The sequence below is a fragment of the Leucoraja erinacea genome, chromosome 28 (genome assembly GCF_028641065.1).
Source record: "Leucoraja erinacea ecotype New England chromosome 28, Leri_hhj_1, whole genome shotgun sequence".
Lineage (NCBI taxonomy): Eukaryota > Metazoa > Chordata > Chondrichthyes > Rajiformes > Rajidae > Leucoraja > Leucoraja erinaceus.
In genome coordinates this window covers 29,286,182-29,301,089 of record NC_073404.1, presented here as the reverse complement: position 1 = coordinate 29,301,089, position 14,908 = coordinate 29,286,182, and the positions used below count along the sequence as shown (strand labels likewise).

The following is a 14,908-nucleotide window of genomic DNA, read 5'->3' as shown; positions in this document are numbered from 1 at the left end:
ACAAAAACCTGGAGTAACTCAGCGGGGACAGGCAGCATCGCTGGAGAGATGGAATGGGTGACGTTTCGGGTCGAGACCCTTCTTCAGACTAGTCAGGGGAAAGGGAAACATGAGATATAGGCGGTGATGTACAGAGATAACGAACAATGAATGAAAGATATGCAAAAAAGTAACAAAATACGAGTTGTTCCTCCAATTTGCATTTAGCCTCACTCTGACAAAGGTCAGTGTGGGAATGGGAAGTGAGAATTAAAGTGTTTAGCAACCAGGAGATCAGGTAGGTCCAGGCAGACTGAGCGGAGATCTTCAGCGAAACGATCGGCCGGTCTACGTTTGGTCTCGCCGATGTAGAAGAGTCCATATCTTGAACAATGGATAAAGTAGATGAGGCTTGTGGAGGTGCAAGTGCACCAAGTCTATGCTTTTTGTCACTGATGTACAGGAGGCCACATCAAGAACAGTAGATGATGGTTAGAGGATGCACACATGAACCTATTTCTCATAGCATTGGGTTGCAAGCTACCCAACAGAATATGCTGTTCCATCAACCAACCACCTGATCTGCTGAGTTACTCCAGCACTTTGTTATACCATTTACTCCATAAATAAAAGATACCACCATTAACCCAGCCATGGAGACACAGATGCTGGAATCCTGAACTAACGACAAATTGCTGGAGATATGCCCCTGTCCCACTTAGGAAACCTAAACGGAAACCTCTGGAGACTTTGCGCCCCACCCAAGGTTTCCGTGTGGTTCCCGGAGGTTGCAGGTGGTTGCTGGAGGTTGCAGGTAGTGGAAGCAGGTAGGGAGACTGACAAAAACCTCTGGGAACCTTGGGTGGGGCGCAAAGTCTCCAGAGGTTTCCGTTCAGGTTTCCTAAGTGGGACGGGGGCATAACTCAGCAGGTCAGGCTGCATCTCCAGAGGGAATGGGTAGTTGATAATTCAGTTCCGAAGAAAGGCCCCAACCCGGAACGTCACATATCCATTCCCTCCAGAGATGCTGGCTAACCCGCTGAGTTACTCCAGCACTTTATGTATCAACCGAGCCATTGTCGACAGCAGAGCCCATATATTTCAATAGAAATCTGGAGCGTGCAACGTCTCAAACCGAAACGTCACCTCTTTCTTTTCTCCAGAGATGCTGCCTGACCCGCTGAGATACTCCAGCATTGTCTGCCTATCTTCATGAAAGTCAGGAGTGCTTTGCAATTATCCAAATAGATAATGCATGAAAATTAAGTCTTAAAATAATATTTCAGCACCAAAATAATTCTGGTGAAAATGAAAGAACAAACGTCATTAAGAGCAGCATGCCACTGATACTAATTTGTTAGGTTTTCAATTGAAGATACAAAAATACTGCAGTTCTGCAGCACACACTGAAGGTTTCTGACGCTGCCATGATGCTCAAGTATTCATATTTAAACGAGACTTTAGATTTCAGCTTGCACTTGAAAGTGCCTCCTTTGTCCTTCGTGACAATTACTGCAGGAAGACCCTGTGGCTCTGACTCTTTGGTGAATGCCATCTTTAATGATGATGTATGGTTGTCCCTTTCCTCCTCGCTGCTGCGGGTCAAACGCATGACATCGCTGTATGTGTATCAACAAGCAAATTATAAAGCGTGTCAATCTGAGTTAATGCAAGGCTATAATCCCCTTACAAGAGATCTAATATGTGGCATGAGTTATGTTCATTTTGTAATCTGATAAGAATGGAGTGAGTTACAACAGTCTAATAAAAGAGTAATGAGCCTCCCTAATGACACTGTTAAAAGGTAAAATAACTTAAAATATTGCTCCTGTAAAAACTGATTAAATCTGTGTTGCATACTTGCACTGTCCATGCTAGTTGTCAGATAGGCCATAGATAAGACGGAGAGAAAGGCATTCCACTGTTTCTGGCACTGTAATCAGCCAAATTCAAAGAAGAATGTCTATGATAGCGAGATGAAGGTATGAGATATTTAATAACATCCATATAAGCAAGTAGATAAACTAATAATGAAAATTAAAGATGCAGTTACGGTGGAATCTAATTCTGAAATGTAAATTTTTGTCATGTGAGAAACCGTTGATTTTTTTAAAATGTAGTTAGTTTAGAGAAAGGAAACAAGCCCTTCGGCCCACCGAGTCTGTGCTGACCAGCGACCCCCACACATTAACACCAGCCTACACACACTAGCGATCATTTACAAATTTTCCAGCCAATTGGCCTACAAACCCGTATGTCTTTGGAGTGTGGGAGAAAACCGGGGCTCCTGAGGAAAACCCACGCAGGACAATTGGAGAACTTATGAACTCTGTACTAATGATCAAACCCTGCTCTCTGGTGTTGTAAGGCAGCAACTCTACGGCTGGGCCACCGTGTCACCCTGCGCTCTCAGAATAGAATTATGGTCACAGTGATTTAGCAGCTTTGTCAGACTCTAGATCTTCCTTTCATAAGATACAGGAGCAGAATTAGGCCATTTGGCCCATCAAGAATACTCCGCCATTCAATCATGGCTGATCAATCTCTCCCTCTCAACCCCATTCTCCTGCCATCTCCCCATAACCCCTGACCCCCGTACTAATCACGAATCTATCAATCTTCTCCTCGAAAATATCCATCGACCTGGTCTCCACGGCCTTCTGTGGCAATGACTTTCACAGATTCTCCACCCTCTGATTAAAGAAATTCCTCCTCATCTCCTTCCTAAAGGTACATCCTTTTATTCTGAGGCTACGCTCTAGTGGAAGAGTCTAGGACCAGAGGCCATGGCCTCAGAATAAAAGGACATACCTTTAGGAAGGATGGAGGATTTATGTTGAATCTGTGGAATTAATTGTCACTGACAGTGGTGGAGGCCAAGTTATTGGGTATTTTTAATGGGGAGATTAATAGGTTCCTGATGGGGAGGGGAGGGCGGGGGCAGGGGTTGTCAGGGGTTATGGGGAGTAGGTGGGAGAATGGGATTCAGAGGGAAAGATACATCAGCTATGGTTGAATGGTAGAGTAGATTTGATGGGCTGAATGGCCTAATTCTGCTCCTATGTCTTATGATCTTATGTGTACAGGTTAAGGTACACACATGGAAAGACAGCTGAATGTCCCAGTAGGACTGGTAGCACCAACTGTGAGGAAGCTGTTGGACTTCCCCGCATGGCCCAGGTAACACCGCGGAGATCAAACCAAAACTAGGTGGCTCTAAACTGAAGCACAGCAGTCCAAGCTTCTGTCAGCACATTTACAAGCCAATGTATTCAACAAGATCAGACTGAAGAAGAATCCCAACCCAAAACGCCATCTGTCCATTTCCTCCACAGATGCTGCCTGAACCACGGAGTTCCTCCAGCACTTGATGTTTTGCTCAAGATTCAAGCACCTGCAGTTCCTTGTGTGTCCATTTCTTGAATTGTGATTTGTTTACACCTTCTTAGTTTAGTTTAGATACAGAGCAGAAACAGGCCCTTCGCCTCACCAAGTCCACGCCGACCAGCGATCCCTGTACAGTGGCTCTATTCTTGCCATAGAGAGAGTACAGAGAACATTCACCAGACTGATTCCTGGGATGGCAGGACTTTCATATGAAGAAAGACTGGATAGACTTCGCTAGAATTTCGAAGATTGAGGGGGATCTTATAGAAACTCACAAAATTCTTAAGGGGTTGGACAGTCTAGGTGCAGGAAGATTGTTCCCGATGTTGGGGAAGTCCAGAACACGGGGTCACAGTTTAAGGATAAGGGGGAAGTCTTTTAGGACCGAGATGAGAAAAACATTTTTTCACACAGAGAGTGGTGAATCTGTGGAATTCTCTGCCACAGAAGGTAGTTGAGGCCAGTTCATTGGCTATATTTAAGAGGGAGTTAGATATGGCCCTTGTAGCTAAAGGGATCAGGGGGTATGGAGAGAAGGCAGGTACAGGATACTGAGTTGGATGATCAGCCATGATCATATTGAATGGCGGTGCCGGCTCGAAGGGCCTACTGCTGCACCTATTGTCTATGTTTCTATCCTGCACTCAATTTTACAATTGTTACCAAAGCCAATTAACCTACAAACTGGAGCGTGGGAGGAAACCGGAACATTCGGAGAATCCCCACGCGGGTCACGGGGAGAAGGTACAAACTCCGTACAGACACCGCCCGTAGTCAGGATCGAACCTGGGTCTCTGGCGCTGTGAGGCTGCGCCACCGTGCCGCCCCATTCACTCGCTCACTTGCACAAAATTAAAATTAGTTACTGTTCTAATCCTTCGCAATTAGGGATGAAAAATGGAATCACAATCACAATGAAGACTGTGGCTCTGACCTCTAAATTAGAAATAATACTGGTAATTGGTCTCCGGAGATAAGCAAGTGTTATTATTCGAATAAATAAAAGTTGCAGAATCAGAGAAAGCAATAAAAAGGAAAAAAAATCATTTCAGTTGAGGGAATTTGATCTGAATGTGACTGTCTGTACTTTAATGAGTGGGAAGACGGAATTGTGGGAAAAAAGTTAAACCACTGGGTTTTAAAAGATCCCTGGTAAGTTATTTCCATCTGTCTCATTCCCACTACAATGAATCTGGAGAAGGGTCCAGACTCAAAACTGTCCATTCCCTCCAGATTGTGCCACCGAATTTCTCCAGCAATTTGTGTTTTACTTCATTCAACTGCATTAATAATGAGTACATATACCAACGTGAATATCCATTGTAACAAATGTGGACATTGTGGGCCGAAGGGCCTGTTCCTGTACTGTACTGCTCTATGTTCTGTGAGTAATTTGCTGAGGAATCGAGGGGCGGCATAGCGGGACTCTGGCCTCACAGCGCCAGAGACCCGGGTTTGATCCTGACTACGGGAGTTTGTACGTTCTCCCCGTGACCTGTGTGGGTCTTCTCCGAGGTCTTCGAATCCTCCCAAACTCCAAAGGCGTACAGGTTTGTAGATTGGTTACACAAAAAAGCTGGAGAAACTCAGCGGGTGCAGCAGCATCTATGGAGCGAAGGAAATAGGCAACGTTTAAGGAAATAGGCAACGTTTAAGGAAATAGGCAACGTTTCGGGCCGAAACCCAAGGGGTTTCGGCCCGAAACGTTGCCTATTTCCTTCGCTCCATAGATGCTGCTGCACCCGCTGAGTTTCTCCAGCTTTTTTGTGTAACCTTCGATTCTCCAGCATCTGCAGTTCCCTCTTAAACACAGGTTTGTAGATTCATTGGCTTGGTATAAATGTAAAATTGTCCCTGGTGTGTGCAGGGTAGTGTTGGTGTGCAGGGATCACTGGTTGGTGTAGGCCGAAGGATCTGTGTCTGCGCTGTATCTCTAAAGTAAACTAAACTAAACTAATTACTTCAGACGGACTGATTCCTGGGATGTCAGGACTGTCTTATGAAGAAAGACTGGATAGACTTGGTTTATACTCTCTAGAATTTAGAAGATTGAGAGGGGATCTTATAAAAACTTACAAAATTCTTAAGGGGTTGGACAGGCTAGATGCAGGAAGATTGTTCCCGATGTTAGGGGAAGTCCAGGACAAGGGGTCACAGCTTAAGGATAAAGGGGAAATCCTTTAAAACTGAGAAGAACTTTTTTTACACAGAGAGTGGTGAATCTCTGGAACTCTCTGCCACAGAGGGTAGTTGAGGCCAGTTCATTGGCTATATTTAAGAGGGAGTTAGATGTGGCCCTTGTGGCTAAGGGGATCAGGGGGTATGGAGAGAAGGCAGGTACGGGATACTGAGTTGGATGATCAGCCATGATCATATTGAATGGCGGTGCAGGCTCGAAGGGCCGAATGGACTACTCCTGCACCTATTTCTATGTTTCTATGTTTCATAGAAAAGGTCATACTCCCAAATATGGAAGATACTTGGATTTAAAATGAAGTTTAAAATGTATGCTTTGCTTGATGGAGAGGTTGGTTAATCAGTTGCGTATTATTAGCTTTACCCGTATATTATATCTAATGCAGGGAAATTATTAATTTACACAATATTAATTATCCAGGTCTGATACACAAACGATATCCTGGCATTCCAGCGCTCGCAAAAATATCTATTCAATTTCTTCACTGGTTCTGGCACAGTCAGTATATTTTACTGCCTGTACACTATACGTCATTACCCAGTCTGGTACATATACGACCAGCAAAATAATTTCCTGCTGGCTTACTACAATCTGAAAGTGCCTGCCTTTACGATGTCCCGTTCCGACATAATCCAAACACATAACTCCGTAGCAGCAAGGTGTTTGTTTTTAAATGATGCCTATCATAAACACCCATTAATACATGAACAACTTACAACATTTGGGAGGTCACAGCATTCCAAGCCACAGGAGTGATCGTCACTGCTCACATTTAGTCTTAGAGATACAGCGTGGAAACAGGCCCTTCGGTCCACAGCGACCAGCGTTCACCCTGCATTGTCCTACACTCTAGGGTCAATTTATACAAGCCAATTAACCCGCAAACCTGCACGTCTTTGGGGTGTGGGAGGAAACCGGAGCACCCGGAGGAAACCCACGTGATCGCAGGGAAAAGGCTGTACAGACAGCACCCATAGTCAGGTTCGGTACTGGGTCTCCTGTGCTGCAAGGCAACACCTCTACCTCTCTGCATGTGGACGGTGCAAATTTCCACTCAGTTTCTTCCACTCAACCAAGCAGAGGGCAGAGACTAATGTTCCAAGGACACTTCCCTGGATGTTCCAGGTAAAGCTAATAATAACCCAAGTAGCGTCCATATTTAAGCATATGATCTTTTCTCATAAACAACTCCTCAGCAAATTATCCAGGGCAACATAGCTTAGGAACAGGTCCTTCGGCCCACAATGTCCATGTCGAATTTGATGCCAAGTTAAACTAAGCTCCTCTCCCCACTTGTAATCCATATCCCTCCAATCCCTGCATATCCATGTGCACAAATGCCCTATCGTATCTGCCTCCACCACCACCCCTTCCAGGCATTTGCCACCCTCTGTAAAAAAACTTTCCCTGCACATCTCATTTAAATGTTGCCTCTCTCATCTTAAAGCTATTTAGTTTGGTTTAGTTTATTGTCACGTGTACTGTGACACAATAAAAAGCTTTTTGTTGCGTGTTAACCAGTCAGCGGAAAGACGATACATGATTACAAACAAGCCAGCCACAGTGTGCGGATACACGATAAAGGGAATAGCGTTTAGAGCAAGATAACGTCCAGCAAAGTCCAATTAAAGATAGTCTGAGGATCTTCAACCAGGTAGATGGTGGCTCAGGACTGCTGTTCGGTAGTTGGTAGGATGGTTCAGTTGCCTGATAACAGCTGGGAAGAAACTGACTCTGAATATGGAGGTGTGCGTTTTCACACTTCTGTACCTCTTGGCTGATGGGAGAGGGGAGAGAAGAGAGTGACCAGGGTGATACTGGTCCTTGGTTATGCTGCTGGCCTTGCCGAGGCAGCGTGAGGTGTAGATGGAGTCAATGGAAGGGAGGTTGGTTTGTGTGATGGTCTGGACTGCGTCCGCAACTCCCTACAATTTCTTGCTATCTTGGACGGAGCTGTTCACAAACCATGCTGGGATGCATCCTGATGCCCTCTAATCCTTTACAATACTCATTATGACTATGATATAAATAATAAAACTTATTACCCGAGTGGTCTACACCTCTACCTGCACATATTTATTGGATTCTGAACGCATTCCTTCTATTTCCTTAAACTGGTGGAGACTGATGCTCCTCATAGAGTCATAGTGTGATACAGCGTGGAAACAGGCCCTTCGGCCCAACTTGCCCACACTGGCCAACATGTCCCAGGTACACTAGCCCCACCTGCCCACATTTGGTCCATATCCCTCCAAACGTGTCCTATCCATGTACCTGTCTAACTGTTTCCTAAATGTTGGGATAGTCCTAGCCTCAACCACCTTCCTCTGGCAGCTTGTTCCATACACCCACCACCAAATGTTACCCTTCAGATTCCTATTAAATCTTTTCCGCTTCACCTTAAAGCTATGTCCTCTGGTCCTCGATTCCCCTACTCTGGGCAAGAGGCTCTGTGCGTCTACCCGATCTAATCCTCTCATGACTTTATACACCTCTATAAGATCACCCCCTCATCCTCCTGCGCTCCCAGCCTATAAAACCACCCCCTCGAGTCCTGGCAACATCCTCGTAAACTTCTCTGTGCTTTTTCCAGCTTGACAACATCTTTCCTATAGCATGGTGCCCAGAACTGAACACAATACTCTAAATGCTTCCTCACCAACGTCTTATACAAGTGCAACATGACCTCCCAACTTCTATACTTAATACACTGACTGATGAAGGCCGATTTGCCTGAATACTTACCACACAGGGTCACTATAGTTCACCTTATAGACAAACTAATTGGTTTAAGCACTTGCTTGGAGGACCAGAAGAATATGACAATTGATTGGAAAGAGTGGAGTAACTAACAAGAAAGTCACCTCACCTTATTCTTCAGTGAAACCTACCCTTTGCTTGTACTTTGATGCACAGCATTAATCACACCAAAATTGCAAGGAATGCCAAAAGCTATATTTTATGAATATATTATAATTTATATTCAGGGTTTCCCATTCATTCTAAAACCACCTTGTTGAGGACAAAGGATATTTAAAATTCCGAGATAGAAATGAGGAACTGCAGATACTGGTTTTCAAAAAAGACACAAATTGCTGGAGTAACTCAGCAGGTCAGGTAGCATCCCTGGAGAACATGGCTAGGTGACGTTTCATTCTTCAGAGCAAGTGTTCACCGACATTTAAACTAAGTCTTCACACCAAAACAGGGTGGAGATAGACAGAGATAGACAAATTCTTGATTAGAACGGATGTCGAGGGTTATGGGGAGAAGGCAGGAAAATGGGATGAGGTGGCAGAGATCAGCCACGATTGACCGGCGGAGTAGACTCGATGGGTCGAATGGCCTAATTCTACTCCTATAACTTGTGAACTTGTGAAAACCTGGGAGATTTTGCAAAATAAATACCTTCCAAATAAAAACTGGATTCATTTCAGCAAAAGAATCATCTTTCACCTAGTTAGAGGCCAGGTGAGCTTGGAGTCACGGTTTATGACCAGTAGTCTGTACAGTTTTCTATAACCTCTGGAGATCCCAATCTCAAAGAGGTAACACTCTGTCCTCAAAGCTGACCATTATTAATAGACTACATTCAGTGCATATTTGCCAAAATCACCTTTGGCAAACTCAGTAGGGCCAAGAAAACAAAACGTGGGAAGGTCTTGAGCGTGGAGATAGAACTGTAGATACATGGAGGTTTATTGCTTATATTGTCAAAGAAGTTCATATGTTCATGTGATAGGAGCAGAATTAAACCATTCAGCCCATCAAGTCTAGTGTACTTGATGGGCTGAATGCATTTCGTTGTCTCTGTACTGTACACGACAATGACAATTAAATTAAAAAATTGAATCTGTACTACGCCATTCAATCATGGCTGATCTATCTTTCCCTCTCAACCCCATTCCCCTGCCTTCTCCCCATAGCTCCAGGTCCCCTACTAATCAAGAATCTATCAAATATATGCCGTAAAAATATCCACTGACTTGGCCTCCACAGCTGTCTGTAACAATAAATTCCACAGACTCACCATCCCCTCATTAAATAAATTCCTCCTCATCTCCTTCCTAAAGGAAAGTCATTTTATTCTGAGCGTAACATGGCTCTCTAATTCCCCAGTCTATGGTGTTAAAGTTTGAAGCGAAAGTTTTCTATGCTTTACCATTAATTATTTGTACAGTAGAAGCAGCATGGTGGCACAGCGGTAGAGTTTCTGTTTAGCAGCTCTTGCAGTGCTGGTGAACCGGGTTCGATCCCGACTACGGGTGCCGTCTGTACGGAGTTTGTACGTTTTCCCCGTGACCCGCCTGGGTTTTCTCCGAGATTTTCTGTTTCCACCCACGCTCCAAAGTAGTATGGATATGTTGGTAAATTTAAAAATTGTCCCTAGTGTGTGTAGGATAGTGTTAATTTACGGGGGTTGCTGGTCGGCGCGGACCCGGTGGGCTGAAGGGCCTGTTTCCGTGCTGCTTCTCTAAACTAAACCAAATTAATGTAGAATTCTTCTTCTTCTGTCAACTGACGACTAAAAAAATGCACAATATCTTTACAGTCACCTCTGTGAACAATGCTTTACTAAATTGGGGCGGTATGGTGGCACAGCCGTAGACTTGCTGCCTTACAGCGCCAGAGTCCCGGGATCAATCCTGACTACAGGTGCTTTCTGTACAGAGTTTGTACGTCCTCCCCGTGACCTGTGTGGATCTTCACTGAGATCTTTGGTTTCCTCCCACGCTCCAAAGACGTGCAGGTTTGCAGGTTAACTGTCTTGGTGTAAATATAAATTGTCCCTAGTGTGTGTAGGACAGTGTTAATGTGTGGCGATCGCTGATTGGCGAGGACTCGATGGGCCGAAGGGCCTGTTTCCGCTTTATCTCTAAACTAAACTAAAAACAAAAATAAACGAAAAACGCATCACCCAAAATAATACTTGTTTGTATAACACTTATTAATTTAAACGCTACTGAATGAAAAACATTTTGTAGTTAATACATTAATGCAAAGGCACATATTTAAACAAAGCTTAGAAAATAACCTTTCCCGTGTCACAGAGTTATCAAAGTGCCTTCACTGCCCATTATGAAGAATGGTTAAGTGCTTTTCCATAGCTTTCCAAATCCAACATACATTTTACACTGTAACGACTGCGTTTCCTCAGCCGCATCGCCTAGTGATGGGAAGTCAATCTGTACAGCAATGAACCTGGGGCCAAATCATAAATTTGCAATTATTTTTCTTTTACTAGCATTATAATTAGAGGGATGAAAGAAGCCAAGATCACTTTGGTAGATCTGGCATGGGCTAGACTTTGATGCCAGTGACAAATGGTGATCTGATAACAAGAGAAGGGGCAGGTGATGGGTTGAAGAACAGGTCAATATCACCGTGCCACGAGATGCTTTTGATGACCGTAATTTATTACTTGCCTCGCATCATCGTTCATTGTAGCCTGGTCAATCGGTGCCATGAAACTCACTAATTTGTTGTGAACATGGAATCTGTTGGAAAGAATTGAAAATGTTATTTGCTTCTGATTTTTTTTACCTCAGTCAATTTAATTCTGGCTCTGCATAGTCACATTCCAAAATCCCATTGACCACGTGGTGCGCTATTTGTATGGTCTGAAGATTTTTAGAAAATGCACGATATCTTTACAGGTTCAGTTCAGTACAGGTTCGGATTCTCAAACATGTTCACACATGTTTAGACATAGATGCAGTTTTTGATGGCTCAAGTAGATCAATTTAAATTGGCAGCTTTCCCTTTATATATTATTAGAGTGTGATGTCTTAAAAAAAATTAAGGTATCTATCTGGTTTGTTTCATATAGACAACACTTGTTTTAAATTATAGTTCAGTTGCAGAAAATGGGTCTTGTTATTAATCCTAATTTGAACAATGCCTTAGAGTACTGAGATACCAATTTACATTGAGAACTTTATTAGCATAATAAACTCTTAACGCCAGCAAAGGGGAGGGGTTGCTAGAGAGGGCATGTTTAAGGGTGAATTACATATCAGGGCAACACGGTGGTGCAGAGGTAGAGTCGCTGCCTTACAGCTCCAGAGACCCGGGTTCAATCCTGACTAAGGGTGCTGTCTGTACGGTGTTTGTACGTTCTCCCCGTGACCTGCGTGGGTTTTCTGCGAAATCTTCGGTTTCCTCCCACACTCCAAAGGGGAACAGATTTGTAGGTTAACTGGCATGGGTAAAAATTATAAATTGTTCCTAGTGTGCAGGATAGTGGTGGTGTACGGGGGGGGATGGCTGGTCAGAGTGGACGGTGGGTCGAAGTGCCTGTTTCCGCACTGTATCTCTGACTAAACTAAAAAAAAGGAGCCAATCCAAAGGAAAGCATTTTATCCGTAACCAAGTCAGGCCCTATTCACTCTCTTTAATACCCGACTATTCTTTAGGTACTGGATCTTGGTGTAAATACTGAGAAGCAAAATTGTCGTACAAATTACCTTATTTTTCTGCCCTTGCTTGCTCTGGTATCAACTCTTCTCTTAATCTTACTCCGTAGTTTTTGAATGGCAAGCCACTGTCTGCATAAACATGGGAGTGAAAAAAAACAAAGGAAGAAAACCATAGAAAATTAATTATAAAGAAAATTCTAGGACAGGCAGAGCTTAGATTTTCACTTTGCACAGTCGAGTCATTAGATCAATTAAATACTGACGTTATCCACCCAGCGTTCAAACCATCGGCAAACAAACTAGACCAGTCTCACCCCCGTCGCTCCCTCTCCTCCCCTCCCCTCTCCCATCAGGCAAAAGGTACAGAAGTGAGAAGACGCACACCTCCAGATTCAAGGACAGTTTCATCCCAGCTGTTATCAGGCAACTGAACCATCCTATCACCACCTAGAGAGCTACTCTCTGCCTCATTAGTGACCCTTGAATTATTATTCATCAGTCATCATTGATCATTCCATATATCCTGTTTCTGCACACACTGTGGATGGCTCGATAGTAATCATGTAATGTCTTCCCCTTGACTGGTTAGCATGCAACGGGAAGTTTTTCACTGTACCTCGGTATACGTGTGGATAAACTAAACTAAACTAAAAAATATAGACCAGGCAGGCACTGATTCTCCAATGTGTTCAAGAAGGAACTGCAGATGCTGGAAAATCGAAGGTACACAAAAATGCTGGAGAAAGTTAGCGGGTGCAGCAGCATCTATGGAGCGAAGGAAATAGGCAACGTTTAAGGAAATAGGCAATGTTTCGGGCCGAAACCCAAGGGGTTTCGGCCCGAAACGTTGCATATTTCCTTCGCTCCATAGATGCTGCTGCACCCGCTGAGTTTCTCCAGCATTTCTGTGTACCACTGATTCCCCAATGTTCTGAATAATGCTGGAGTAACTCAGCGGGTGAAGCAGCATCTCTGGACGACACGGACAGGCGATGTTTTGGATCAAGTTGCTGAAGAAGGATCCCGACGCAGTTCTCCGGGGATGCTGCGAGACCCGCTGAGTTACTCCAGCACTTTGCGTCTTTTTTTGGGATAACATGGAAGTGGTGTGAGCGGGCGATCGATGGTCAGCGTGGACACGGTGGGCCGCAGCACCTGTTTCCATGCTGCATCTCTAAACTAAACTGGACTCAATCAAAAACAGCGCCATCGAAGAAACAAATGTATTTACTGTCCATTTTGTGTGGAACAAACCACTTTAATTTTCATATCCATAGCAATTAGCTAAATTGCATTGCCATTATTTAATTAAAAATCTTAATTAATTCTAAAGTGGCTATTGTAGAGTGTTTAAGGAACAGCGTAAATAAATGGTGTCGAATAATTACTGCAATGAAGTGGAATTATTTAGAAATCTGTAAAGTGTAAAAGATTTTAAACTTGACTGATATATTTACAGACTTTTACACGAGACATGCTCGGAACATTAACTGGTCGCAGTCAAACAAATCCAGCCCTAATGAAATCTTTAAATCTCAATACTTACCGGCCCATAGCAACCTGATCATTTGGATCAACAGTACTGGTCTTTCGTTCAATTAGTTCTCTGAGGAGCTGCGGAAAAATAATAGAATAAAAATACACTGAGATTAGATTTAAAATTGTCTCTTTACCTGCTGCATTAAATGCTCCAAGCACATTACAAGTTACAAAGCAGCAAACAGATGGAGCAGTGGGTAGGTGAACAGTAAGGTCATAAGTGATAGGAGCTGAATTAGGCCATTCGGCCCATCAAGTCTACTCCACCATTCAAACATGGCTGATCTATCTCTCCCTCTCAACCCCATTCTCATGCCTTCTCCCCATAATCCTGACACTCATAGAAACATAGAAATTATGTGCAGGAGTTGGCCATTCGGCCCTTCGAGCCTGCACCGCCATTCAATATGATCATGGCTGATCATCCAACTCAGTATCCCGTACCTGCCTTCTCTCCATACCCCCTGATCCCCTTAGCCACAAGGGCCACATCTAACTCCCTCTTAAATATAGCCAATGAACTGGCCTCAACCACCTTCTGTGGCAGAGAGTTCCAGAGATTCACCACTCTCTGTGTGAAAATACTAATCAAGAACCTGTCAATCTCCGTCTTAAAAATATCTATTGACTTCGGCTCCACGGCCATCTGTAGCAATGAATTCCACAGATTCACCACCCCCTGACTAAAGAAATTCCTCCTCATCTTCCTGAAGGTATGTCCTTAAATTCTGAGGCTATGACCTCTAGTGCTAGACTCTCCCTTTAGTGGAAACATCCACTCTATCCAGACCTTTCACTATTTGATGCTTCAATGAGGTTCCCCCCTCATCCTTCTAAACTACAGCGAGTACAGGCCCAGTGCTGTTAAACATAAATCATACGTTAACCCAAACATCCCCTGCGATCATTCTCGTAAACCTCCTCTGGACCCTCTCCAACGCTAGCACATCCTTCCTCAGATACATGGCCCAAAGCTACTCGCAATACTCCAAATGCGGCATGACCAGTTTAAAGCCTCAGCGTTACATCCCTGTTTTTATACTCTAGTTGTCTGGAAATAAATGCTAACATTGCTAACATAAGCTAGGATACCGTGCCGATTCTCCAATCTACAATGCTGTGAAATATATTCAGCTGCCTTTATTTTTCCCTTCGCCTGATCTATTGTACTTGAGTTTAGCTTCTTGTATTCATGTTCAGTTTTTTCCTGATTTGATTGGATAGCATGCAAACAAAAGCTCTTCACTGTGCCTCGGTACACTAATAATAAATACACATTAATAATAATAATAATAAGTACACAATAATAAACCTAAATAGACGGTGTTTGTTTTGTGCAAACAATCTGACAAACATAAAAAAACGTTTAAATGTATGCATGGTTTAA

The 14,908-nt window shown here is 43.6% G+C and overlaps 1 protein-coding gene across 1 annotated transcript in view; it reads right to left on the bottom strand.

Moving 5' to 3' along the window:
• aatf (apoptosis antagonizing transcription factor) overlaps positions 1 to 14,908 on the bottom strand; it is a 114,836-nt gene that overhangs the window by 25,695 nt on the left and 74,233 nt on the right. The window contains exons 9-11 of the mRNA XM_055658144.1: positions 13,529 to 13,596; positions 12,031 to 12,111; positions 10,990 to 11,061 (exon numbers count right to left, since the gene is read on the bottom strand). Coding sequence (XP_055514119.1) covers positions 10,990 to 11,061; positions 12,031 to 12,111; positions 13,529 to 13,596 — 221 coding nt within the window. The remainder of the gene's footprint in view (positions 1 to 10,989; positions 11,062 to 12,030; positions 12,112 to 13,528; positions 13,597 to 14,908) is intronic.